At 41.8% G+C, this 27,924-nt stretch overlaps 1 protein-coding gene across 1 annotated transcript; it reads left to right on the forward strand.

Moving 5' to 3' along the window:
* The first annotated feature begins 1,290 nt into the window (after nucleotides 1-1,290).
* On the forward strand, nucleotides 1,291-27,349 carry LOC137627768 (bridging integrator 3-like). The gene is made up of 6 exons (XM_068359067.1): nucleotides 1,291-1,449; nucleotides 4,463-4,624; nucleotides 14,092-14,266; nucleotides 15,679-15,849; nucleotides 16,669-16,821; nucleotides 26,095-27,349. Exons 2-6 carry the CDS (start codon nucleotides 4,497-4,499, stop codon nucleotides 26,239-26,241), a joined length of 774 nt encoding a protein of 257 aa, XP_068215168.1. The 5' UTR covers nucleotides 1,291-1,449; nucleotides 4,463-4,496; the 3' UTR covers nucleotides 26,242-27,349.
* The last annotated feature ends 575 nt before the right edge of the window (nucleotides 27,350-27,924 follow it).

Below are 27,924 nucleotides of genomic sequence, written 5' to 3' on the forward strand. Positions count from 1 at the left end.
ATATATATATATATATATATATATATATATATTATATATAAATATATATATATATATATATATATATATATATATATATATATATATATATATATATATTATATATATATATATATATATATATATATATATATATATATATAAATATATATATATATATATATATATATATATATATATATATATATATATATATATATATATATATTATATATATAAATATATATATATATATATATATATATATATATATATATATATATTATATATATATATATATATATATATATATATATATATATATATATATAAATATATATATATATATATATATATATATATATATATATATATATATATATATATATATATTATATATATATATATATATATATATATATATATATATATATATATATATATTATATAAATATATATATATATATATATATATATATATATATTATATATATATATATATATATATTATATATATAAATATATATATATATATATATATATATATATATATATATATATATATATATATATTATATAAATATATATATATATATATATATATATATATATATATATATATATTATATATATATATATATATATATATATTATATATATAAATATATATATATATATATATATATATATATATATATATATATATATATATATATATATATATATATATATATATTTGAGTGGAGATACTTTAAAGCGGAGAAAGGGTTTGTGTATCGCCATGATCAGTTAAGTTGTACTAGTTAGAGCCAAGATACTAGGTTGGTTCGCTGTAAGCGATCAGACTAAAGTCTCCCACTATCACCAATGTGCAATGGCCAACATAGTGATGAAAACTGGTCAAACCCTAGACATGAATGAGGCTATGTCTGAGGCCTTGATAATATTGTGATAAGATTCTCACATATTACTATAAAAACTATTCCTTAATTTAGTTAAGGAATAAGCTACGACATATAACGAAAAGAATGTAAGAGAATTTAGGGAAAATCTTATATTTTATATCATAAAACGAACATACATGAATGGACTGAGTTATTGTATTAGAAGTGATATGGCATGAGTTTGATTGAATTGCCTGTTTTAAGAGAAAGATCCTGTGCTGATCTAAAAGAAATATGAATATTAATTTTCCACAAGCTAAAAAAGAATGTTAGTCTAGTTTAAAATAAAAATAAATGACATAACTCCCAAAAAATTGAGTATTTGCTTGTGTCCAGATAGTCTTCGAGGTTACGGCAAATTCCGGACAGAAGAAGAATCTCAAACGTCAAACTTATCAAAATATTGGTGACCTCATTCGTCATAAATATTTTTTTTATCAAGCCACATATCACAAGTCGTGATTTGTCTTCTACTCGTTGTGGAATAAGGTCAAAGGAGGATAACAGAGCTGTATATTTGGCAGTGGTATGTGTATTTAATATCTTGTATTGTGTAAATCTGGTTGTTATTGTTAGTGCAAACCACCTGTTTTGGTACCCCCCGTATATAAGTTAGGAGAGACCCTAATGGAAAACTGGATTTTTCGGATATTTAGAAAGCCATAAATGTATGTATTGCACTAATATATATGGGCAGATATGCATGAGACACGTTTTAACAAATGGAATTAATATATTTTGTGTCGAGGGAATCTTTCAAATATGTCCAAAACTAAAAAATGTAACTAAGACAATCGTGGGGAAATGTTCTGGTATTTTTGTAGTGAATTACATGGCAATGTAAACTAGGAAAAAAACTACTGTTTCTTATAGAAAAAATTACGATCTCTTCAAAAATGACACTCGTTTCCGTCGCAAATGAATAGTTTCAGAAATATATATACATCTATATCCTACGATAATGGGGGACCCCCAGTGGGAACCACCTGTTTCGGTACCCAACCCCCGTTTATGTTAGGAGAGACCCTAATGGAAAACTGGACTTTTCGGATATTTAGAAAGCCATAAATGTATGTATTGCACCAATCTGTATGGGCAGATATGCACGAGACGCGTTTTAACTAACGGAATTAATATATTTTGTGTCGAGAGAATCCTTCAAATATGTCCAAAACTAAAAAATGTAACTAAGACAATCGTGGGGAAATGTTTTAACTGGAGCCTTTGTATATCAGCGGCCAGTTCTTCCAGCTAGCATAAAATATGGACACCAAACTAACTTAAACTTCCACTAACCTAACCCACATGTCATGTCCTTACCTAATTACCTGATGGTGCCGGTGTGACGGTCTGAACGATCCCCCGGTCTCAGAATTCTCCTTGACATTGTATAATGGTTCTTTTCCGCCATTAGCTCGCTTCGCTCGCATGAAAATAAAACATCAAGCTCGTATGTACTGGCAAGCGGTAATGCTGAGCTGCACACGCTAACATTACAGGAAAATAAAACATCAACCTCGTATGCACTGGCAAACGGTAATGTTCGCGCATGCGCAGATTATCAAGGAGAATTCTGAGACCGGGGGATCGTTCAGACCGTCACACCGGTTAACGCACCCCATGCCACCCCCCTTACACAGTCGCCATCATACTTACAGGTGGCCTGATATTTATTTCATATGAAATCTGACTATTTGTTGACTTTTGCAGCTGGAAATCATAGGAATGGGATTCATGTTAGGCTTACCCTATTCCAAAATCTATGAAAATTTGACTTACAAACAACATGACTCACAAACAGCTTCTAGGAACCTATTAAGTTTATAAGTCGAGGACCTGTACTTCTGAAATCAATAGAGACTATACTCAATTTTTTTTAATGAGCATTTGCCCTGAATTGCAATGGTGCCCTTTTAGCTCAGTAAAGTTTTGTAATCGCTGGTTAGTTGGACAAAATAATTCTAACCAATCAGCTAGTAGGAAACTTTTCTGAGCTAAAAGAGCCACCCTGCAAGTCAGTGCAAATGTGCCTCAGTTAAAAATTGAGACTAGCATCCTATCTTGTTCACGTACAGTATGTAGAAAGCTTCAAGATGATTCTACCTTCATTGGCTCTTCTCTTATGCAACGCAGCCATTTTAGAATAACGAGGGCAATTTCTTTGGTTATTATAGGAATGAAAGAATAGCTGAGGATATACTTTTTCTTAGGTTGTGCATGAGCTTGAGTGTTTCAGCATATGTTCCTGTACTTCATTACCTCCGCCAACAGAGTTGGAAGGAGGTTATGTTTTACCCCCTGTTTGTTTGTGTACCGCTTCTGACCACAATTTTAAATGTAGAGTAATGAAGCTTGCACGGATTAACTTATAAAATGCTGGAAAGGATTAAATTTTGGAAGGTCAGGGTCAAAATTCAAGCAAAAGGTCGAGAAATAAGTGATTTTATGTTGTTGTGAATACATCTCCCTTTCAGGAAATGGAGAATAGATATTTTTTTTTATTTTTACAAGAAGAAGCAGCAAATTATTTTGGTTATAAGGGATATTAAGCCTTGTACATGGAAATTTTGTCAAATTTATATGGTTTCATAAGAGAGAGGTCATGTTTTGCATTTTTTAAACAAGTATTGTACGAGAGATTTTCATATTATAGTTGAACTTTTTTGTGCATTTAAAGTGAATCTTTATAAAAAAACTACTGTAAAGTCCTAAAACAGTTAAAAGCACTTACCAGTATGGATGTGTAAGGAAATTTAGGTTAGGTTAGGATGCCCATTTTTAAGTCCCATTGCCTTATTTTAGACTAGGTTAGAGTTTTGGGAGGGCAGAGGATGAGCCAAGCTCCCAGCCTCCACTCACATAAACATTCACGTTGGGAACTGGCTGTACCTTGCGGTACTTTTGTTAAGGGTGACTTACCTTTTACGGTATTTGATCTTTGTATGTTGTCATTTTCCTTTATTTTTTTATACTGGCCATGAGCTTTTATATTCTCCCTACTGCTTATATTGTGCTTATGCAGTGTCTCACCACTGCTGTTAGCATGGCTATTTCATTAATTTTAACTTCATATCTGGGTTACACTTGGCCTGACAAAGAATACTTTGATGGAGTCTTCCATGCGTGTGTTGTGCCCATTGAATTCATGAAAGAGACTGCTGTTTTTTAACTAAGGGATGATGCCAACTGGACTTTGGACTGTGATTGCCATGTTTATTATATAATTTACAGGATTTAGTTTAACCAAACTTCAGTATCCTAATTGTAGAAACATAGAGTTGGTATGGGTTTTCTTCGTGAAAGTCGGTTAGAGGAATATCATAAAGCTGGGCCACCCAGTGGGAAGAAATAGTAGGCTATGCATAAACATCTAAGAGAAAGAAAACTGCCATAAGGGGGCAAAGGGATGTTGCAATCTTAAAGCAGTGCTTGTAGTATTGCATGCAAAGTTTGCTAATTGTAAGACATCCTATAATACTGTACAGTAGTTTTGTACTGAATCTGACTGCAAATATTTAATTGGTGGGTATTTTTTCCAGGTAGTTTACATGTTAACCTTGTATCTGTAAGAAAATGAAGTCCTTTTTGAGTCTCGGCATTGGAAAATCTGCTCCTACGTTCGAGGCACCAAAACCTGCTAGTGGGATTCTTCCCCATCAAGAGGAAGAGAGCTTAGCAAACTTATGGGTTGACATAACAAAGTGAGTTGAATCGATGCTTTCTACATTTAGACTTAGTCAGATTAAATAAATTAGAATGTTAGCTTTCAATTGTATCTACAACATTCTTCTTCAGCATACTGGATAAAGATATTAATTTCTAATGAAAAAAAGACCAAAAGGGTAACATAATTATATTCCAAGTCTGGAAAAATATCAAAATATGTCTGTTCCCTCATTTGTTCCGTAACTGGAATACAAACCATGCTATTTAATAGGGGTATTACTTTTAGTGTAGCTGAAATGACGAGCCATTAATTTTTAACGAGGGTTTACTACCCACATTGCTAGTTAACGGGGGTAGGGGAGAGTAGCTTGCTACCCCACCCCCTCTCACACACCTATGCTTGAGCTCACTTGGCTCTCGGCTCGGATGGTGGTCAGATGTGTCCACTCTCATCCTCACCGTGATATTGGCAGCCATTTAATTGCTTTTGTTCTTTTCTTTTTCTAGTTTCTGTATATATGAAGTTTGCCTCTGTGATCATGCACACCTGCCCTGGGTTTCCTGACCGCCCCTGTGGAACATTCATGTCGGCGGTCGAGACTGATCCTCACGCCCTTTGTCCTTCTTGTAGGGGCCAATAGTGCAACAAGTGTAGTGAGTGTAGGGAGTGGTCTACCTCCCAGTGGGAGAGGTTTTCGCGACGACAGAAGAAGAAGTCCAAACGGGTTATTTCTCCTTCGAAGGTTGCTTCGAAAGGAGAAAAACCCAAGGCCTCTTCTTCCGTTGCCCAAACCTCCTTCGAAGCTCTCACTCGGTCGGTCTCTTTCGAGAGACCGTCGAGTGGTAGCGTAGAACAATTTATTGTTAACCAACCTCGGGTCTTGAGAGATGACGTTGCTTCCCCCTAGCGAAGCAGCTCCACCTCTACCCCCGGGGGAGGATATGTCACTAACCTCCTTATTTCAGCTTTGGTTCTCCTTGGGGCTTATGGGTTCGCCCTCCAAGGAAGTTTTGCTTCTGTCAAGCAATCGTCGTCACTGTCAGAGGTTGATCGTCTGTCTCTTGTCGACGTTTTGGTGTCATAGGTATCCAATGCGGTCTCACCCATCTCCTCTTCCACTCCAAACTCTACGGTAGCTGACAGCTTAGTTTCTCCCGTTCCTGTTCAACCTACGTGGGAGAAACTAAGTCCATCGACAGTCTCTCCTGCTAGTGTTTCTTTCCCCTCGGGGGATTTCACTTACAGAGACTCCTCTTTGGAGGACTGCAGAAGGTCAGCTTGCTGATCCAACGGCCCTCAGAAGGCGCATTCGTCGGAAGGCTCGCCTTCCTCTTTGCCATAGAGGCCTTCCTTCACCTGCGGTGAGGAGGCGCCTCTTTGGTTCGACATCTTCGATGCAGTCCCCCGCAGAGGAGCCTCTAGACCAATCATCCGTCACTGCAGATCGCTCATGATCTCCTTCGGTGGAAGGTCATCCTTTTAAAGGACACGTCGACCTTCCACCCGACAGACCTGCCGACCTGCCGTCGCCGTTCCTGCATGGGCCTAACAAGGCTCCATCCAAACATGCTATGGCACGCCAACATCTTACGCGCTACGCGCCCACGAAACCTGACAAGAGCTCTTTAGTAGCTCGTCAGGCCCCATCACTATGCGCTGACTTTCTTACTAACCCTAACACAGGGCATAAATAGCGTATGTGTCAACACGCGCATACACTCCAGCAAGAGCATAGCTCCATCACGCGCTATGCGCGCCCACATGCGCCCACGATCTCCTGCGCTTACACGCCCACAGTCTCCTACGCGCCCATCTGCGCGCCAACACTCGCCTGCGCGCCATCAATCTCCTACGCAATGGCGCTCTCCCGCACGCCAACATTCTCCTGCGCGTGCGCATACGCGCCCAACATCTCACTCTCCTGCGCGCCATGCTGCGCACCACCCTACGCGCCAGGTAAAATGTGCGCGCCAACTTTCCACTGATAGCAGGACTTCTGGGAATTCAGCCATGCTGCCTTCTCCCGCACGCCAACACTTACCAACGCGCCAGCCTTCTCCCGCGCGCATCCGCAAGGAGGGGCGCGCACGTTCGTCAATCCTCTTCTAGGGATGCGCGCCAACATTTTCCCGCGCGCGCCCTACGGCTGGCACAGGCGTGCGCGAACACTCTCCCGCGTGATCTTCGTGATAATCCTGCGCGCGAGCCCCGTTATTCTCCCTCGTGTGAGCGTCATTATTCTCCGTCGTGTGAGCGCCATTATTCTCCCTCACGCGAGCGCCCTTATTCTCCCTCGCGCGAGCTTCAATATCCTCCTGCGCGCGAGACTACATACCCCAATGAACGACATACGACAGGGTTGCCATCGCCTCATTCCCCTCCCCGCAAGCGCATACCACCGCGCATTGTGGGAGAAGGGAAACTTCCAGAGGAGTCCAGGATCCCAAAGCTACCACAGGCGAACCCACCAATGATAGTGACTCCTCCCAGGGATCCTTCAATCCCTTTCCCTTCAAAGGGTATGTCTGACAGCGCGTCTGTCAACCAACAGCCCTGGTTCGGTACCCTGATCAGAGCCGTAACTCAGGCTTTCAAGCCTGTCTTCTCTGAATTGCGACACAGAACCATGGCTTCTTCTACCCCTTTGAAGAGAAAAAGAGGAATTCCAGACGCGGTCACTTCCCTAAGGGCGAAACTGACTCCACGCAGACCTTCGAGGCAGGTTCCTTCTTTTCCTCAGACTGCCTATCCTTCCCTTTCAGACGAAGATTTCCTGTCTCCAAGGGAATCAGGCGAGGAGAGACTTTCCCCGATCGCACCAATGGAGGAAACCTCTCTTTGCGCCGAGGGGTCCACTCTGTTAGGGATTGGAAGGAACATGCCACCCTCGTCAATATTGGAGTCTTATATCCTTCCCAGTAAGGAATCTAAAGACTCCAAAACATTTCCTAAGTCCTCCACTAGGACTAGGATGGAGCCAACTAGCCACTCAGGGAATGTACGCGACTCTCCCCAAGAAGAGCCTTCGGTGATAGAAGGAGACTTTTCTGCAAGTCCTACAGCAGGAGGAGACCAGCAAGAGTCAGAACATGTGTTTTGACAAGTTCTGATTCTAATGAGGGCTCTCAACGGGTTTTCCGACCCAGAGATCCCTCCTCGAGAGGGCAAAGACACGGTCTTAGACCATGTCTTTGGTACTCAAAAGCCCTCTAAGACCAGTGCAGCCCTGCCCTGGTCTCAAGGGGTAAAGAGTATCTGTGATGAGATCTCACAACAGCTCTCCGAGATGTCCTCCTCCAACCGTTCCGGTACCACCAACAAGCTCCTCCCCCCTCCTCGTGTACAGCAGAGGAGGTACTTCGAGATCCTAGAGGAGCCTTGTCTAGCTCTTCCACTTCACCACTCGCTGGAAGAGCTAACCAGGGGAGTCCCTCTTGAGAGAGACTCCAACCGGCAGGTCTCGTTCTCGGTAGCCGAGGTCCTCAATCAGGATAAAGTTGCGAAGTGTGCTTTGCAACGATATCTGGTTGGGGGACCTTAGGTACCCTGATACGTTCTGAGGATTTCTCCAAGGAACGTACCAGGAAAGTGATGGAAACCTTCCTTCTCTCAGGTACTCGCACGATCGAGTTTCTGGCCCACCAAGTCTCGAACTTGTGGGCAAATACCATCCTGAAACGTCGGGATGCAGTAGCTGAGAGATTCCATCAGAAGTTCCCTATTGCCGAAATCAATAGGCTCAGACATTCCTCCATAGAGGGGTCTGTTCTTTTCGAGCCTAAGGATGTGGAACATGCCGCTGAGAGTTGGAGGAAGTCTCATCAGGACTCCCTCCTTCATAGGGCTTTAACATCCAAGCCCTATAAGCCTCCAGCACCACAGCAGTCCCGTCCAGTCAAGACCACTACGACGACAACAGCAGTGAAGACTTTGGTGTCTAAGCCCTTTTCTGTCAAAGAATGGAAAGGCAAAAAGTCCTCCAGGGGAGGCAAAAATCCTAGAGGGAGCAGCTGAGGCTGCAAACGCTAGGATAGGGAGTCCCCCTGCATTTCCACCAGTGGGGGGATGCCTACAAAGTTGCTCAAACAGGTGGAAGCAACTCGGGTCCGATTCCTGGACAATCTCCGTGATCAGTCTAGGATATCGCGTCCCGTTCATAACATCTCTACCTCCCCTGACGATGAATCCAGTGTCATTGAGCTCCCTTGCCATGGGATCGGAAAGGGGGCAAGACCTTCGGGCAGAAGTCCAGACCCTGTTGAAGAAGGGTGCTCTCCAAAAGGTCCTCGATGGATCCCCAGGCTTTTTCCGTCAACTCTTTCTTGTAAAGAAGGCGTCTGGAGGCTGGAGACCAGTCATCGACCTCTCAGCTACGAACAAGTTTGTCAAACAAACTCCGTTCAGCATGGAGACGGCAGACATGGTCAGACTAGCAGTAAGACCGCAAGACTTCATGTGCACACTGGACCTAAATAACGCGTATTTCCAGATCCCAGTCCGTCCGTCTTGAAGGAAGTACTTAAGATTCAGCCTAGACAACAGAATGTACCAGTTCAAAATGCTGTGCTTCGGTCTTTCCACAGTACCACAAGTCTTCACCAGAGTGTTCACCCTGGTATCATCTTTGGCACACAGGATTGGCATCCGTCTCCTCCGTTATCTGGACGACTGGTTAATCCTAGCAGATTCGGTGTCAACCCTTCTTCAACACCGAGACAAATTTCTGAGACTTTGTCAAGATCTGGGGATCATGGTGAATCTCGAGAAGTCTTCCCTGCTTCCCACTCAAAGACTGGTATACTTAGGCATGATTATAGGCACCACTCTCCATAAAGCCTTCCCATCAGACCACAGGATAGCAAGGATGAGGGAGGTCGCAAGACCTTTTCTCAGACGAGAAGAATTTCCAGCCCAATCGTGGTTACGTCTCCTCGGTCACCTTTCATCACTGGCCCGTCTAGTTCCCAATGGTTGCCTCAGGATGAGATCCCTCCAGTGGCAACTCAAGTCCCAGTAGAATCAAGCGTACGACTCCCTGGATATCCAGATCCCCATGGGACCCGCGGAACTGACGGATCTCCAGTGGTGGGTGGCAAACTAGAACCTACGAAAAGGAGTGATTCTTCTTGCCCTCCCCCCTAGATTTGATGCTGTTTTCGGACGCTTCAAAAAAAGGGTGGGGGTCCCACATGCTGCACCACACAACCTCAGGCCTCTGGTCAGAGTCAGAAAAGTACCTCCACATAAATCTCCTAGAGATGAAGGCCGTTTTTCTAGCCCTTTAACAGTTCCAACAGAACCTGGCAAGTCACTCTGTGGTGGTGATGAGTGACAACACCACAGTAATGGCCTACATCAACAAACAAGGAGGTACTTTTTCGCTGTAACTATCCCATCTAGCTGTAGAGATACTGAGATGGTTTGAAATCCACTTGATACCACTATTGGCACGCTTCATTCCGGGCAAGAGGAATGTGCTCGCCGACAATCTGAGGAGAACATCTCAGATAGGGAGTACCGAGTGGTCTTTTGATCATCTAGTAGCCAACAAAGTCCTGACTTTATGGGGTTTTCAGACTGTGGACCTCTTCGCAACGGACCTGAACTTCAGGCTCCCGCTGTACTGTTCCCCAGTCTCAGACCCCAAGGCTCTCTGGCAAGATGCTTTCCAACAACGGTTGGACAACATCGACGTTTACGCCTTTCCCCCGTTCTGTCTGATGAGGAGGGAACTCAACAAGACCAGAACATCGGTCAATCTTTCAATGACCCTCATAGCTCCACTATGGCATCACGCAGAGTGGTTCCCAGACCTTCAGCAACTCCTAACGGAGCCGCCATGAGAACTCCCTCCACGACACAATCTACTCAAACAACCACACGCCAACATCTTCCACAAAGCCGTAGGCTCACTACGACTTCACGCCTGGAGACTATCCAGCATCTCCTCTCTGAGAGAGGATTTTCGCAACAAGTTGCAATCAGGATATCTGGACACCTGCGAAAGTCATCAGCAGCAGTCTACCAGGCAAAGTGGAAAGTCTTCTGTGGTTGGTGTCGTGGAAGGGGTATCTCTCTACTCGATGCCACTATTCCAGCAATAGCGGAGTTTCTCATGTATTTGCGGGAAGAAATGTGCCTATCAGTTCCGGCAGTGAAAGGCTATCGCTCAGCCTTAAGCCTGGCCTTCAGGCTGAAAGGAATGGACATTTCTTCACCGCTAGAACTTTCTCTACTCATACGGAGTTATGAACCTACCTGCCCTCTGTCGGAAGTGAGACCTCCCCCATGGAACGTGGTTCGAGTTCTCAGGTCTCTTAAGAGACCTCCCTATTAACCATTACGCCAGGCATCAGATCTCCACCTAACCTGGAAGACGGTGTTCCTGCTAGCTTTGGCCTCGGTCAAGCAAGTCGGCGAACTTCATGGTCTCTCGTATGATATCGCCCGTTCAAGGGGATGGGGGGAGGTAACGTTCAGCTTCGTCCCTGAGTTTATTGCTAAGACTCAGACTCCAGGAGTAGCGGATCCTCGATTCGACTCCTTCCGGATTTCTAGTCTCCGTACTGTAACAGATGACCCAGACCATCTCTTACTATGCCCAGTAAGGAGCTTGAGGCTGTACCTCAAAAGAACAGCCGCAGCCCGTCCTCGTGTGCCAGCACTATTCGTCAGCACAGGAAGGACTAAGAGGAGGGTCACCAAGAACACCATCTCTGCATGGATTTGCAGGGTCATTGACTTGGCACTGAATCCAGACCCTCCTCCCTCACATCGCCCCAGAGCATATGATGTCAGGGGCATAGCTACGTTCCTGGCCTTCAAATGAAATTTTTCAGTAACGCAGGTTCTTCAAGCTGGGGTGTGGAAACGACAAACCACATTCACATCCCACTACCTGCAAGACGTGACCCACAGGAGACTCGATACTTTCTCTATCGGTCCTGTGGTGGCTGCACAACAGCTGGTTTAAAACCTCGTGCTCCTTATTGGACAATTAGCAGAAGGTTGAGGGCATTGTTACCCAGTTTTAGTCTGCATGAATGAAAATGTTTGACTGGCCCTTATTCTTTTCTTCATCATCCCCTCTCTTGGGGAAAGCAGCATCCTGGGTTCTTTGCATTGCTGACCTCAAACCACTGCAGGTAAACCATGCTCCCTTGTGTTCCTAGTATTAAGATTAATACTGTTGTGTCCCCATACCCTGACGAGGTGGTATTGGGAAAGTCCTAGTCTACAAGTTTCCATCTAAAGAACTTCAGAACAACTTTCTAGGACGTGTCACACTTCTTCATACCTTCACACACAGCTTGCGTAGGCCGCAGACCTTGCGTAGCAAGGTTTTAGCGAGGTGCAGGGACTTCTTATTTCATGAGTGCTTACACACTCAAATAAGGAGCCCCCGGGCAAAGCCAAAAGCCAGACTGGCTGGGACGTCCACCCTTCCTGATGGGTGAGTCACCCTTTAAAATAGCGTGGTTTGTATTCCAGTTACGGAACAAATGAGAAATTCGTAGATAATTTGTATTTTTCCTAACTTTGCAAACCTTAGCTATTTAACAAAACTTGCCTGCCAGCCGTATCTCCCTTGAAGTCCTACCTCCCAGCAAAGTGAGCTCAAACACAGGTGTGTGAGAGGGGGGTAGCAAGCTACCCTCCCCTACCCCCACTAACAAGCGGTGTGGGTAGTAAACCCTCGTTAAAAATTAATGGCTCGTCATTTCAGCTACGCCGAAAGTAATACCCCTATTAAATAGCTAAGGTTTGTATAGTTAGGAAAAACACAAATTATCTACGAATTTGTCATATTTGTTTGCCAAATGTCAATATCATAATTGTTGTCTTTCATCCATTTGTTGTTTAATATGGTTGAACATGGGATTTGCAGGTGGTAGAAGACCTAGAGTATTAGTATTGGACTGCTGCGTTGAAAACCTGTGTTTAGAGAGACGAAGATGACAGTGTATTGGGGGCCATAGGAAATTTATATAAATCAAAATTCATTTGTGATGGTTTTTTTGGTCATGTACATTGCCAGTATTTAATGCGATGTCTTCGACTACTCTTGTATAACCTGTTTTATTGTTCCTATGTATATTCTTTACTTCCCCCCTTAGTTTATATCATGATCTGTCTCCTAAGTGTTTTACAATGAAACTGTTTTGAGGGGAGCCCCTGGCTATAAGAATATAAAAAAAAACAACCTTGGACCTCACTCAACATGACCCCATTGCAAAACACTTTTGGTAGATTGTTCATGTAATGTAGGGGAGAACAAAAAACTATATACAGTACTGTACTTTACAGGAGCAATAAAGCATGTCATAAAAGATATGGCTATCTATTATCAAAATCATGGATGGCAGTAAAGTCTATACATAGGAAGACAGTCTTGCAGGCGAACTAGTTTTTCCTTCCATAAATGTTCTATTAGCCCTGGATACTGTTTCTTCCTTGTGTCCTTCCATACAGGTTCTTAAAGATATTTTATTGGGCTTGTAATTTTCAAAATAGTTTTTAGACATGAATATTATCAAAGAATATGAATAATTGAGCACCTGTATATAAAGCTGATTTAAAATTTTGAGTACTGTAGTTACATTCCAGCATTTATAAATTTTAGTATAGTAGTTAATGGAAAGATAACTCTCTTATTAGATTTCATACTGTTCTTAGAAAAAAAATGACTGGAACCAGATTTTTAGATGTGCAATTATAGATTTAAATATTTTTTTTTAATATAACTTCCCACTGAAGCTGTTATAAGTTACTGTGCAGTTTGGAAAAAAGAAAAAAAATTGGACGATGTAAAACCTAGTTGTATGATTGTAGGCCATGACTTGAATTTCTCAGTGGTTGTAAATTGCACTCTAGCACCTCTGCCATTACTCCTAAAAGTTCAAATAGACTTGCATGTCCCAATAGTGTAAGTGAAAATGCTATAAATACACTAACTGAGATTCCTGTACAGAACAGGTTTGACATATTAGCCACTTCTGATACTTCCAAGGATATAGATTGTTCTTGTAAGATCTTCAAGGATACAGAGGATTCTTGTAAGGTCTTCAAGGACACAGAGGGTTCTTGTAAGGTCTTCAAGGACACAGAGGATTCTTGTAAGGTCTTCAAGGACACAGAGGGTTCTTGTAAGGTCTTCAAGGACACAGAGGGTTCTTGTAAGGTCTTCAAGGACACAGAGGGTTCTTGTAAGGTCTTCAAGGACACAGAGGGTTCTTGTAAGGTCTTCAAGGACACAGAGGATTCTTGTAAGGTCTTCAAGGACACAGAGGGTTCTTGTAAGGTCTTCAAGGGCACAGAGGATTCTTGTAAGGTCTTTAAGGACACAGAGGATTCTTGTAAGGTCTTCAAGGATACAGAGGGTTCTTGTAAGGTCTTTAAGGATACAGAGGGTTCATGTAAGGTAGAGTTGTTGATCATGTATCCATAGAATCTAAATCTGAGAGGAAAAATCTTAATGGTCAAAGAAATTTCAATTCTCAGATCAGAAGCCGGATGCTGCAAACTCGGCACGGAAGTGAGAAGTTACAGGGACGCTATTAAGGATGTCCAGGAGGCCGAAGAAAAGTTGATAAAGGATCTGAGCAATTCGGGAATCTCCTCGTTTTCTCCTCAGTTGCATCAGGCACTGGATGAATATTTGTCTGTTACGATGGAGGTAAGGACTGATATGTATGCTTAGCTTTACTGAAGAATGATGGGGTTATTACTGATTTGTTTAAGAGCATTTGCCTGTTGTGGAAATTCTTCTTTCCCTGTTATCCCTACATTAACCCTTTTACCCCCAGGCTATTTGGAAATTTCCAACCCTTAACCCCCAGGGGGTTATTTTCTCCCCAGCACATTTTCAGTATATTTTTTTTAAATTGCTTTAACAGCCTTAATTTTTGTCATAGAGAGGTCAGGTTGGTCTCATTCTCTTGGAAAATGCCTGAATTTTCTCAAAAAATTATCAAAAATATAAAAAAAAAAATTTTTATAGCTTTTTTTTGCAAGGACGTACGGGTACGTCCATGGGGGTAAAGGGATGGCCTTTGTGAAACGTACCAGTACGTCCTTTGGGGGTAAAAGGGTTAAGGGGTCGGTTGCCTGATACGCCTTCTCCAATGCCTTCTATCAAAGGCATCCTCTTCCACAAAAACTCTTTATCTCCATATCATCCTTCACCTTATCTCCCCGTCTAATTCTCTGCATCCTTCTCAATATTTCCCCCTAAAAGGTTTCTCCACGTGTTTAGGCAATGGTACTGCTTAACTATCCTGTATGATATTAAGGTGAATCATTAACTGTTGGTTATTCTTAAAAAGTTTAAAGCCTATTACTTCCTGGTAGGCTATATCTAGGGTGCACTCAAGTGAGAGGTTAATGCTGTAGGTGGTAAAAGGATTTTTAGATATATAATCTTTACTATGACTAATTTCAAGAGGTTCTTCTGGATGAGAATGACTAAAACATAGATAATCACACATTTTAAACTTCAGAAACTAATGCAAATATGTACTTGATCATCTTGATGCTGTTCAGAATAATTTTGATTATTTTCCCAAAAAATTGTAGACACTATTTTCAACAATTAGCTTTCATTGCTATAAGAATATTGTCTTAATAGGTTAGAACAAAGTATTATCAGTTGTTTTATTTGTAAGGAATTTTTAGTATCAAAATGCCAGAATCCAAAAAGGAAAACTTTAACCTCTTCTGGAATTGTATTGAATTTGTCGGCTATGTACAGAAAAGGGATTTTGACGAAGGAAAAATCTATTTCTGGGCGAGGAACCTTTGTCGCTCCGTGATATGCTCCTTAAAGCACCATTTCAAAGGTATAAATACTGATAAATAAACCAGGGAAAAAAGTTGCATGGAATGCTAGGAATATATCCAGCTTGCTCACCCCTAAAGGGTGTCAGTATTAAAACTGGGGCGAGTGATACCACTACCAGGGGTCCCTTTCCAATTAGACTTCTCCCTCCTCAAAATCCCCCATTACTACGAGAGTTGTCGTTCACTACAGCTACTGCCCCTCCCCCCCACCACCACTACCTATCACTAATTACTGTAAACTTCTTCCAGATGAAACCTAAGAGTGAAGAAACCAGCTCAACAGTTCAGCAGGTGTTAGGAGATCCCGTGAAACAGTACCACGCCCTGTATGAGCCTCTCGATACTTTTCGAAGAAGAAGAGATGCCCAACTGATTACGGTTCAGAAAATCCAAGATAAACTAGATCGATTGAAATTGAAGGTCAGTTTGCTTTTTTTTGTGATAAATAAGATCTGTTAACCCTTTTACCCCCAGGCTATTTGGAAATTTCCAACCCTTAACCCCCAGGGGGTTATTTTTTTCCCAGCACATTTTGCAGTATATATTTTTTTAATTGCTCTAACAGTCTTAATTTTTGTCATAGAGGGGTCAGGTTGGTTTCATTCTCTTTGAAAATGCCTGAATTTTTTCAAAAAATTATCAAAAATATAAAAAATAAATTTTTATAGTATTTTTTTGCAAGGACCTACCGGTACGTCCATGGGGGTAAAGGGATGGCTTTTGTGAAACGTACCAGTACTGTACGTCCTTTGGGGGTAAAAGGGTTAAGAGTTCAAGATCTTTTCAGTTTAATTACCTCCGCCCATGAAGTTGGAAGAAGGTTATGCTTTTGCCCGTTTGTGTGTTTGTTTGTGAACAGCTTCCTGGCCACAATTTTAATTGTAGAGTAATGAAACTTAACTGTTATGTAAAAAGCTGGAATTTACTAAATCTATCTTATTTCTCTTCCTCTTGCTTTTTTTAAGTTTTTATAATTTATATATGAAAGATTTATTTTAACGATGTTAATGTTCTTAAAATATTTTATTTCCATATTTCCTTTCCTCACTGGGCTATTTTTCCTGTTGGAACCCTTGAGCTTATAGCATCCTCCTTTTCCAATTAGGGCTGTAGCTTAGCAGGTAATAATAATGATAGTTCAGTGATTATGATGAGACATTTAAGAACTCATAACGTTCCTTTTTATAAACTGAATGATAGTGGCTGTTTTTTTATAATTTAATTTTTTTTTTTTTTCAGGGGAAAAGAACCACCGATGTGATAGTGGAACGAGACAGTGCCCAGCGACATTTGAAAGAACTCAATAAGCAGTTGCTAAACGAGTCTAGAAAGTTCCACTCTCTACGTCAGCCATTCTTGCAGCCTTGCATTCAGGCTTATGTTCAGACTCAGGTGAGTTGTTTGTTTCAAGTGTATACAAAACCTCTTTCTTTAATATGAGTTTGTTCTCGGCATATTATTGTTATTATTATTATTATTATTATTATTATTATCATTTTTTAAATATTTAACTTAGCCGGTGAATATATAATAGCTGCAACTCTGCGGCTCGACAGAAAACACACTCAAAAAACTCGCGAGCGATCGCTATGAAGGTTGTGGGTGTGCCCACCAGCGCCAACTGTCGGCCAGATACCACTCTTGTATGTAAACAAAACCTTCAATTCTTCTCTGTCGACGTTGACGACAAGACGTATCAATACTCGCTGTAGAACCTGGAGTTTTCTCAACATATTTGGTGAAGTACTTCATTTTGGTTTGAGCTTTCACAGTGCAGGTGTTTTATCTTCATCTTAAATCTTGAACTCGTTTTTGGATAGATTTAATTTTTGATGACAAAGAGAGTATGGACTTTCTTTGACTTTTAAATGGCCGACCCTTCCCTTAGACGGAAGTGTGTTTAGGCTTTTAGCAATTATCTTATCACGTTATAAATTAATTATAGATTTTCCTCTATATATTTTATATCTCACCGCCTTTATTAGGCCTCTTCGATTAACTTTCCATTTATAATAAACATAAAAATAAATTTTAATGATTTGTTTATATGCGACCTTTCCTGAGAGTAGGCGGTCCTAACTTGGAAACCGAAGTTAAACAACGTTGAGCCCTTTTCAATCGTAAATAGCTTTTAAAGAGCTAATGATTTAAAACTTTTTAAATGAATATTTTTTAATAGATATTTTATGAAAGATTTTCTTTGAATAGTCTTCGTACTGTTTCAAAGATGAACTAACGTTTAGTTTATTTATGCTACGCAGTTTGCGCTCTATCGTTACGATAGAGAGAGAGAGTATCACGGTTTCACTTTGCAGAAAGAGTAAATCGATTCTGACGTTTTGTTCATTCTTCTTTCAAAGCTTAAATGTTTTAAATTCTATTTTAAAGGAACTTTTTAATTGAAAAACCTTTCAGTTTTTTCCTTTGGTCAAATAACATGTTTTTTTTGACGAAACGTAAGTGGGCTCTTCTCTTAGGTGCGAAATCAAGAGAGAGAGAGAGAGAGAGAGAGAGATAGAGACGGAGGGAGAGAGAGGAGAGAAAACGTTCCGTTCAAGCGGGTAACGTTTTTCTCGAGTTACTCTCGTCCCTAGTCTCTGTACGGGGAGAAAGGATAAAACGTTTTTAGTTTTTTATTCTCGTCCCCAGGCAATGTACGGTGAGAGATTGAAAACGTAGTTTTGAATGAACTAGTGTTTAGTCTCTTCCCCAGCCACTGAATTTTTTATCTTAAAATATGTTTACTGTTTTTTGCTGGTATTAATGTGCTTGCATTATACGACTGATTTCGCAATTACTACCTTTTGATGAGGGTAGAATTGCGTGCTTCAGGTAGAAATCAGTAAAAGTTTCGATTTCAGTGAAATAAGTGCAAAACAGAAAATCGTAGTGATAAAGTGATATTGCGCAAAGTGTTATCAGTGTTGCGACCGAGGGTTCGTCTGTTCGTGCCTGTCGTTCGCCTAGTCCGGGACCTCTTGCAAGCTCCCAAGCCCAGGGGAGAAGTAATGTCGTACGACTTATGGGTTCGAGAGGCCTTGATCAGCGAACAGACGTTCCCTCTATGGTATCGGGTGTATCTTACCAAGATCACCCCTACCATAAGGCGAGAGAGACGATTTTCTCCTCGTCATCCGAAGGCTTTTCGCATAAGAAACCTGTCACAAGGTTTCGAGGCCCTTAAGCGAAAGTCAGTCCTTTCAGGACAGGTCCAGCGTCCTGGTTGTAGCCATTAGGACAGCTCTGACCCTATGCAGTCATCGGAAGACTGCTCGCCGCCTAACAAAAGCGTAACACAGACTCCGAGAGTCTTTTTGTTGGCAAGGTTTTGCGGTCACAGACGTTACCCTCGTCTCTTACCGCAACCATTTCCGTTGATCCTAATGGGTTGTACGGCAAGACATGCAGAATAAGCTTGCCTCCCTTATGGAAGACTATTCTGCCGATAAGTCCGTTGAGCCTAGCCGTTTATCTCATCGAGATCCTGGCTTTCAGCCACCCTAACGTTCCTTTGTGCGTCCTGTTGACGTTGGCGTAGCTAAGTCACGTCAGTCAGGTTGTTTAGAACCACACTAGATGCGGTCTCGTGTGGATTTTCAGCCACATTTGGACGTTAGGCCACTTGCTGATGCTCCTGTTGACGTTCAGGACGTTCGCTAACAATCGGAGTTGACTTGTTTTGACGCTGAGCGTCAACCTCCGCATTCTAGAGTTGTTTTGACTGCTCAGTCTAGGCGGTCAAAGCAGTCTCGAGTGGACGCTGTGCGTCCTCACGCACCTGTTGTTGTTGACAGTTCACAGACTGTCAAGCAGTTACATGACGTTGCGTCCTGGTCTCTCGCACCTGTTGTTGTTGACAGTTCACAGACTGTCAAGCAGTTACATGACGTTGCGTCCTGGTCCACTACTAATGCACCAGTGCGTGTGGACTCTGCTTGTAAAGCATTGCCACCACGGTAGGTCTCTCCCTTGCTTGAGACTCAGCTATTATCGGACAAGGTTCCTTCAGATGAGGAAGTTGCTGTTCCCCCTCCTACTGATATTCCCTTGAGGACTCTGTCAGACGGAGAGGAGCCTAAAGCTGCTTAGCCCTCTTTGGACTTTAAATAAATCATGCTGATTTTTAAGGATCTTTGTCCGGATCTTTTTGTAACTGCTGCTCCTCGTTCGCCTAAACGTCAGAGCTTACACTAAGCCTAGCTACTTCGAAGCCGTTGTTTTATAAGCTAGTGCTCTCTCGCTCTCCTAGAGAGCTTTACGTTTGCTAGGCGACTGGTTTATCACCAGGAGGAGTTTGGGGGATACAGCCTTTGCTTTCCCTTCTTTTAAACTGGCTTATAGAGCGAGAGTCTGATATGACACGAGAGAAGTTCTCGGCTTGGGAGTTCCTGCCTCTGCCCAGATAGACTTCTCAAACCTCATAGACTCTCCCTGGCGCCTGGCCATGAGACGCTCCAAGATTTTACAGGTCAACTTCACAGCTGTTTTCGAGCCTTTGAAGTTTTGCTGTACAATTATGTCATGCATAAACAAGGCTTTCAGGGATGGCTCCAATGATCTGACAGCCACGTTCTCTGCAGGAACAAGTCCCTCAGGGATGGCTCCATGATTTGGCAGCCATGTTCACTGCAGGAGTACGTAAGAGGCAAGTGCGCTCAATGTGTTCATTGTCAAGACAAACTTCACGATGAAGTCTACCAGGCTGTCTTGACAGCATTTATGGAAGGCGACTGGATGCTCTCTCTCGACCTTCAGGAGGCATACTTCCACATTCCTCTACACCCGGATTCCCAACCGTTTCTGAGGTTTGTTTACAGGAATGTGGGGTACCAGTTTCGAGCTATCGGGGATCCGAGCCTCCCTGTACTTGGACGACTGGCTTCTCAGAGCATCGTCCAGCCTTCGCTGTCTGCAGGATCTACATTGGACGTTGAGTCTGGCCAGGGAGTTGGGACTTGTGGTCAACCTAAAAGTCCCAACTGATCCCATCCCAGATTATTCTATTTTTGGGGATGGAGATTCGCAGTCAAGCCCTGCTCGAAGTCCAACTAATGCTGAAAAGAAAACGTTTATTCAGTCAGGAGTTGGAACAGTCTCGTAGGGACTCTCTCATCCCTGGAGCAGTTTGTCTCACTAGGGAGACTACCCCTTCTGCCTCTCCGGTTCCATCTAGCCTCTCACTGGAACTAGGACAAGACATTAGAGACGGTATCATTCCCAGTCTCCGAACCAATAAAGGCATGCCTGAAATGGTGGGACAGCAATATCAGTCTGAGAGAGGGACTATCCCTAGCAGTCAAGAACCCAAACCACGTGTTGTCCTCAGACGCGTCGGGTTTGGGTTGGGTGCGACCCTGGACGGTCGGGAATGCGCGGGTCTGTGGACCTCAAGTCAGAAGAGCATGCACATCAACGGCAAGGAGCTATTAGCAGTCCACTTGGCCTTGATGATATTAGGAAGCGTCTTCGAAACTAAGTGGTAGAGGTCAACTTAGACAACACCACAACTTTGGCGTACATCTCCAAGCAAGGAGGCACACACTCCTTCACGCTGCTCGAGATCGCAAGGGACCTTCTCTTATGGTCTAGAATTTGAGGCATCTCCCTGTTGACGAGATTCATCCAGGGGGACTTGAACGTCTTGGCAGACTGTCTCAGTCGGAGGGGTCAGGTGATACCCACGGAATGGACCCTCCACAAGGACGTGGGCAAGAGTCTTTGGGCTTCTTGGGGTCAACCAACCATAGACCTCTTTGCCTCCTCGTTGACCAAAAGGTTACCAATCTTTTGCTCTCCAGTCCTAGATACAGAAGCAATCTACATAGACGCGTTTCTACTGGATTGGTCTTTTATGGACTTACTGTATATGCATTCCCACCATTCAAGATAGTCAACAAGGTACTGCAGAAGTTCGCCTCTCACGGAGGGACAAGGTTGACGTTGGTTGCTACCCTCTGGCCCGCGAGAGAGTGGTTCACCAAGGTACTTCAATGGCTGGTAGACTTTCCAAGAAGTCTTCCTCTAAGGGTAGATCTGTTACGTCAGCCCCACGTGAAGAATGTCCATCAAAGCCTCCCCGCTCTTCGTCTGACTTCCTTCACACTATCGAAAGACTCTCAAGAGCTAGAGGTTTTTCGAAGGAGGCAGTCAGTGCGATTGCAAGAGCTAGGAGAGCTTCTACCATTAGAGTATACCAGTCGAAGTGGGAAGTCTTTCGAGACTGGTGCAAGTCAGCATCTGTGTCCTCGTCCAGTACCTCTGTAGCCCAAATCGCAGATTTTCTTTTACATCTGAGAAAGGTTCGCTCCCTTTCAGCTCCCACGATTAAGGGCTACAGGAGCATGTTGGCTTCGGTCTTTCGACATAGAGGCTTAGATCTTTCCAACAATAAAGATCTCCAAGATCTCCTTAAGTCTTTCGAGACCTCTAAGGAACGTCGTTTGGCAACTCCTGGATGGAACTTAGACGTGGTCCTAAGGTTCCTCATGTCAGACAGGTTTGAGCCATTACATTCAGCCTCCCTGAAGGATCTCACCCTCAAGACACTTTTCCTAGTGTGCTTGGCTTTGGCTAAAAGGGTCAGTGAACTTCATGCCTTCAGTAAGAACATCGGCTTTTCTACAGAAAAAAGCCACTTGTTCACTTCAACTTGGTTTCCTGGCCAAAAATGAACTGCCTTCTCGTCCTTGGCCTAAATCTTTTGATATTCCTTGCTTATCAGAGATCGTAGGCAACGAACTGGAAAGAGTATTATGTCCTGTTAGAGCTCTTAAGTTCGATTTAGCTCGTACTAAGTCATTACGAGGGAAATCTGAGGCATTATGGTGCTCAGTTAAGAAACCTTCATTGCCTATGTCAAAGAATTCTTTGTCATATTTTATCAGATTTTTTTTTAATACGAGAAGCACATTCTCACTTGAATGAGAAAGACCGATGTTTGCTTAAGGTTAAGACGCACGAAGTTAGAGATATAGCAACCTCCGTGGCCTTCAAGCAAAATAAATCTCTGCAAAGTATTATGGACGCGACTTCTTGGAGAAACAAGTCAGTGTTCGTGTCATTTTACTTAAAAGATGTCCAGACTCTTTACGAGGACTGCTACACACTGGGTCCATTCGTTGCAGCGAGTGCAGTAGTGGGTGAGGGTTCTACCACTACACTTCCCTAATTCCAATATCCTTTTAATCTGTCTCTTGAAATGTTTTTAATATTGTTTTATGGGTTGTTCGGAAGGCTAAGAAGCCTTTCGCATCCTGATTGATTTGGCGGGTGGTCAAAGTCATTTCTTGAGAGCGCCCAGATTAGGGGTTTGATGAGGTCCTGTTGTATGGGTTGCAGCCCTTGATACTTCAGCTCCTGGGAGTCTGTCAGCATCCTAAGAGGATCGCTGGGCTCCGTGAGGAAGACAGACTTACTAGGCAGAGTAATCGTCTAAGTCAACTTCCTTACCAGGTACCTATTTATTTTGGTTTTGTTATATTGATAACTGTCAAAATGAAAAAACTCTTAGCTTATACGCTGTAAACATAATTAACTCTGGTCTCTACCCACCTCCTTGGGTGTGAATCAGCTATTATATATTCACCGACTAAGTTAAATATTTAAAAATGATATTTTAATTATAAAATAAATTTTTGAATATACTTACCTGGTGAATATATAAATTAAATGACCCTCCCTTCCTCCCCAATAGAGACACAGCGGGACGAGAAGAATTGAAGGTTTTGTTTACATACAAGAGTGGTATCTGGCCGACAGTTGGCGCTGGTGGGCACACCCGCAACCTTCATAGCGATCGCTCGCGAGTTTTTTGAGTGTGTTTTCTGTCGAGCCGCAGAGTTGCAGCTATTATATATTCACCGGGTAAGTATATTCAAAAATTTATTTTATAATTAAAATATCATATTTTTATTTTTATTATTATTATTATCATCATCATCACTAACCAAGCTACAATCCTAATTAGAAAAGCAAGATGCTGTAAGCCCAAGGGCTCCAACAGGGAAAATTATCCCAGTGGGGAAAGGAAATGAGAAAATAAATAAACTACAAAAGAAGTATTGAACAATTAGAATAACATATTCTAAGAACAGTAACAACATTAAAATAGATCTTTCATATATAAAATATAAAAAGAGACATATGTCGGCCTGTTCAACATAAAAAATTTTTGCTGCAAGTATGAACTTTTAAAGTAGCCAGAACTCATCTGTTAAAATTATAACAAGGTGTCGGTAGTTACTGGCGAGTGCGGGGTTGGGCCGTCCCCCATTAACAGATCGTGCAGTGGCCCTAGAAGATGCCTTTCAACAGCTGTGGGACAATGATGATGTTTATCCTTATCTGCTGTTCAGCCTGATTTGAAAGGTATTCAACAGGGTGCTGACTACCCTGAACTAAAACAGTAACCCTGGTGGCTTCCAAATGGCCACCTGCTGAAGGGTACCCAGACCTGCTGATGCTCCTAGTCCAGATACCGAGAGAACTACCCCAGTGGCCTAACCTACTTAGCCAGCCCTACCCTTCCCAAGAGAGGCCGCAACACAATGACATCTTTGTCACTTCAAGTTTGGAGACTATTCAGCATCTACTCCAAGCGAAAGGCTTTGTGCAATGCACTGCACAGGAGATGTCTGGATATTTGAGTAGATCCCCTGCCAATTTGTGCCAGGCAAACTTGGCCCTTTTCTGCAATTGGTGTTGTAGAAGAGGTACTTCTCTAGTCAGAGCCAGTGCAGCTGATAGCTGATTTTTTGTCTTCCTTTACTGGGAAAAGCCCCTCTCTGTCTCAGCAGTAAAAGGCTATTGCTTAGCCTGGAGCCAGGTCTTTAGACTGAAGATCTTCATATTTCCTTTACATGGGAGTTATTTATGCTCATGACTAGTTTTGAGCGGTCTTGTCCTTCGACAGGACTTGAACCACGTTCATGGGACGCCACCTGAATTTTCTGGTCCCTCAAATGGCAGCCTGTGAACTATTAAGGAAAGCATCAGATAGAGATCTGACTCTCAAAGTCCATCTCCTTTCTTACGTTAGCCTCTGAGAACACTGTAGGCAAAGTTCATGTCATTTCAAGCTTCTCAACCCGTTAGACCTCGGCTACAAAACCTTTTCATTAGTAAAGGTATAATCTAGAAGATCACCTCCAGGAGTACTTTTAGTGAATCAAGTGCTGAATGCTGGCGTCTGGAAATGCCATAAAACCTTCACGACCCACTATCAGCATCTTGTTTAAGATAGCGGTTGTGATGTAAGTCTAGGATGAGAAGTAAGTTCTGGGCCGCCATCCTCTTTTCTTTCCCTTATCTTGGAATACAGCGGTTGTGGTGTTATTCGCTGGATCAAAGTAGACATTTAATATATAAACTATAAAAATACTTATGTCAGCCTGTTCAACATAAAATCATTAACATATGCTGTGAGTTTGAACTTTTGAAATCCTAGATGAAGGTTAAAGTGTCTACAAACTATGTCTTAAGGAGGTTCCCTGCTAGTAACTACCAACCCCTCGTTATAATTTTAACCACCTCACGAATCAGTGCAAAAGTTTAAAGGCCACTCATTAATGGCAGAGGCAAGGGACAGTGACAACATCCAAGTTAGCAGAGACTGACCATGTATACGTGTGATCAGCGCCCAACCCCTCTCTCCGCCTAATCTAGGACCAGGGAGTGCTAGGCAATGGCTGCTACTGAAAACATACTTCAATGAAATCCCTCAGGTTTTTATATTTAGGAAATATGCAAATTATCTAAACAAATCTATGATTTTTGTAGATCTTGATTTTTTAAATTTTCCTAATTATTTTTCATCAAATATAGTAATCACTTTGTTCTGTGGCAGTAGTAATTTTCATATTACAAAGCTTATGGCAATAATAGATAAATGTACTTGATAAAGCGAGGTACATACATACATACATATACCAAGGCACTTCCCCCAATTTTGGGGGGTAGCAGACATCAACAAATGAAACAAAACAAAAAGGGGACCTCTACTCTCTACGTTCCTCCCAGCCTGACAAGGGACTCAACCGAGTTCAGCTGGTACTGCTAGGGTGCCACAGCCCAACCTCCCACATTATCCACCACAGATGAAGCTTCATAATGCTGAATCCCCTACTGCTGCTACCTCCGCGGTCATCTAAGGCACCGGAGGAAGCAGCAGGGCCTACCGGAACTGCGTCACAATCTCTCGCCATTCATTCCTATTTCTAGCACGCTCTCTTGCCTCTCTCACATCTATCCTCCTATCACCCAGAGCTTTCTTCACTCCATCCATCCACCCAAACCTTGGCCTTCCTCTTGTACTTCTCCCATCAACTCTTGCATTCATCACCTTCTTTAGCAGACAGCCATTTTCCATTCTCTCAACATGGCCAAACCAATTTTAACCTCTACGTTGTTACTGTTTTTAGAATAATTTATTGTTAATTTCTCATCATTTATTTATTTCCTTTCCTCACTGGGCTATTTTTCCCTATTGGAGCCCTTGGGCTTATAGCATCTTTCTTTTGCAACTAAGGTTATAGCTTGGCTAGTGATAATATGAAAATTTTCACAGGTAATTCACCACTTCAGAAGTTAATAACATACATATACTCATTCAATATTCTTATGTAGTCGAGAGATAAAAGTATTTAATAGTAAATTTCATCATTGCAGGTTGACTACTATGGTACTGCCAATTCACAGTTCAGCAGTCAGGTCCAGGTAAGTCGGGGAGCGCACCAGATCAAAGATGCGGAATACGAAGCGATTATGGGAGATCATCTGAAGAGAATTAAATCTCTCAATATTGTAGCAATGTAACTGAAGTAAATCTTCTAGAACTTGAAATTTATTAATATAAATAGAAATTATTTGTAACCGAGTTATTCAAAGTTGGGTTTTTTGATTGAACAAATGCATTTATTGTTAGTGATAATTCTTACTGATTAGTTTGGTATTTATTTACTTGCCTTCAAAATCTTGGATAAAACTATCTCGCATTATATCATGTATGTGCTGTGCACATACAGTATGAGTCTTCCCTTTGCGAGTAAAATTATTTTAGTTAGTGGGGTTCGAGTCCCGCTCAGACTCGTTAGTTCCTTTGGTCACTGCATCTTCACCATCCTTGTGAGCTAAGGATAGTGGAGTTTAGAAGAGCCTATAGGTCTATCTGCTGAGTCATCAGCAGCCACTGCCTGGCCCTCCTTGGTCCTAGCTTGGGTGGAATGTCACTGTCCCTTGCCTCTGCCATTCATGAGCGGCCTTTAAACCTTTAATAGATGAAAATATGGAATAATTATATACTTTTAGTTATGTATAATTTCTTAAAGTCAGCCATATGATTTAGGATTTGATTTATTTGGGTAATTAATCACTGTGCTGGGACCTTAGAGGCCATTCAGCACCCAAGTGAAACTAGGGGGAACCCAGAAGTTTCACTATTAAGAAAGGTTGAACAGTAAGATATAAGAAAGGAAGTGGGAACGTAGGTAAAGTAGAAAGATATAGAACAGGTGCACCGATCGTCCGAAGTAACAATGTAAAGACCCTAAGTAATGTCTACTATACACCTATGAGGTACACTCTGGGCATTACCCCCAGTCAAATTACCGATTAGACAAGCGAATAGTAATACTGGGTTCATTATTTCAAGCATTGGAAACACAGAAATAAAAATGAATAATTTAAATCAACTTTTATTACATAATACAACATTAAATATACAGTACTGTACATCAATCATACCCGACAATATAAATGGATGGCTAAGTATGAGCATAATGCACCAATGAGTCAATGCAGTTCTTCTATGTACTACAACAGAATGTATGAAAATTAATTTTTATGTACTGTGTGGTGGATTCTTCAGTACATTTGTAAAATGTGATTTTAAGTCTTCAGGAACAATAAAGGGCATTTTCACGACCGTACCAAGTTTTCCTGGCAAACCATAAAAATTATTTTTACAATTTTATAGCCGCAAACATAGGAAGGTAGGCAATATATAGTTAGCTGGTGTTCAAGTTAATTAATTAAGAATTTTACACAAACTTGATAAATCCAAACTGCAGTTTTCATGATAATCACAGTTTCCAAACACAGGGTTAGCCAACATAGCTTGAGAAAAATATCAGCTTCAGTAATTTGAGAAAAAAATATCAGCTTCAGTAATTTGTTATCTTCCCACATATAAGGAGGTAGGTATGTTGTAAAAATGAGGATGTGTACAAAGGAGCAAGCTTAGGTATTAACGTAAGCGGTAAATTGTATAGATGTTCTTCTCAATTTCACTTGACAAGTTCCTTGCTAAGAAAGACAAAGTAACAGATGATGGACTTGTGTAAGAGACAGAAAAAGATAAAATACTTGACAAAAATTGTGCTACAACATAGAATTGTATTTTACAAGTTACACACTTTGGTGAAAAAAATAAGGACGTCTAAGATAGTTCCAATCCTACATTTACAAGTTTGAAGTGTCATTTGACAGGAAGCCATGAAT

This window comes from Palaemon carinicauda, chromosome 35 (genome assembly GCF_036898095.1).
Source record: "Palaemon carinicauda isolate YSFRI2023 chromosome 35, ASM3689809v2, whole genome shotgun sequence".
Taxonomy (NCBI): domain Eukaryota; kingdom Metazoa; phylum Arthropoda; class Malacostraca; order Decapoda; family Palaemonidae; genus Palaemon; species Palaemon carinicauda.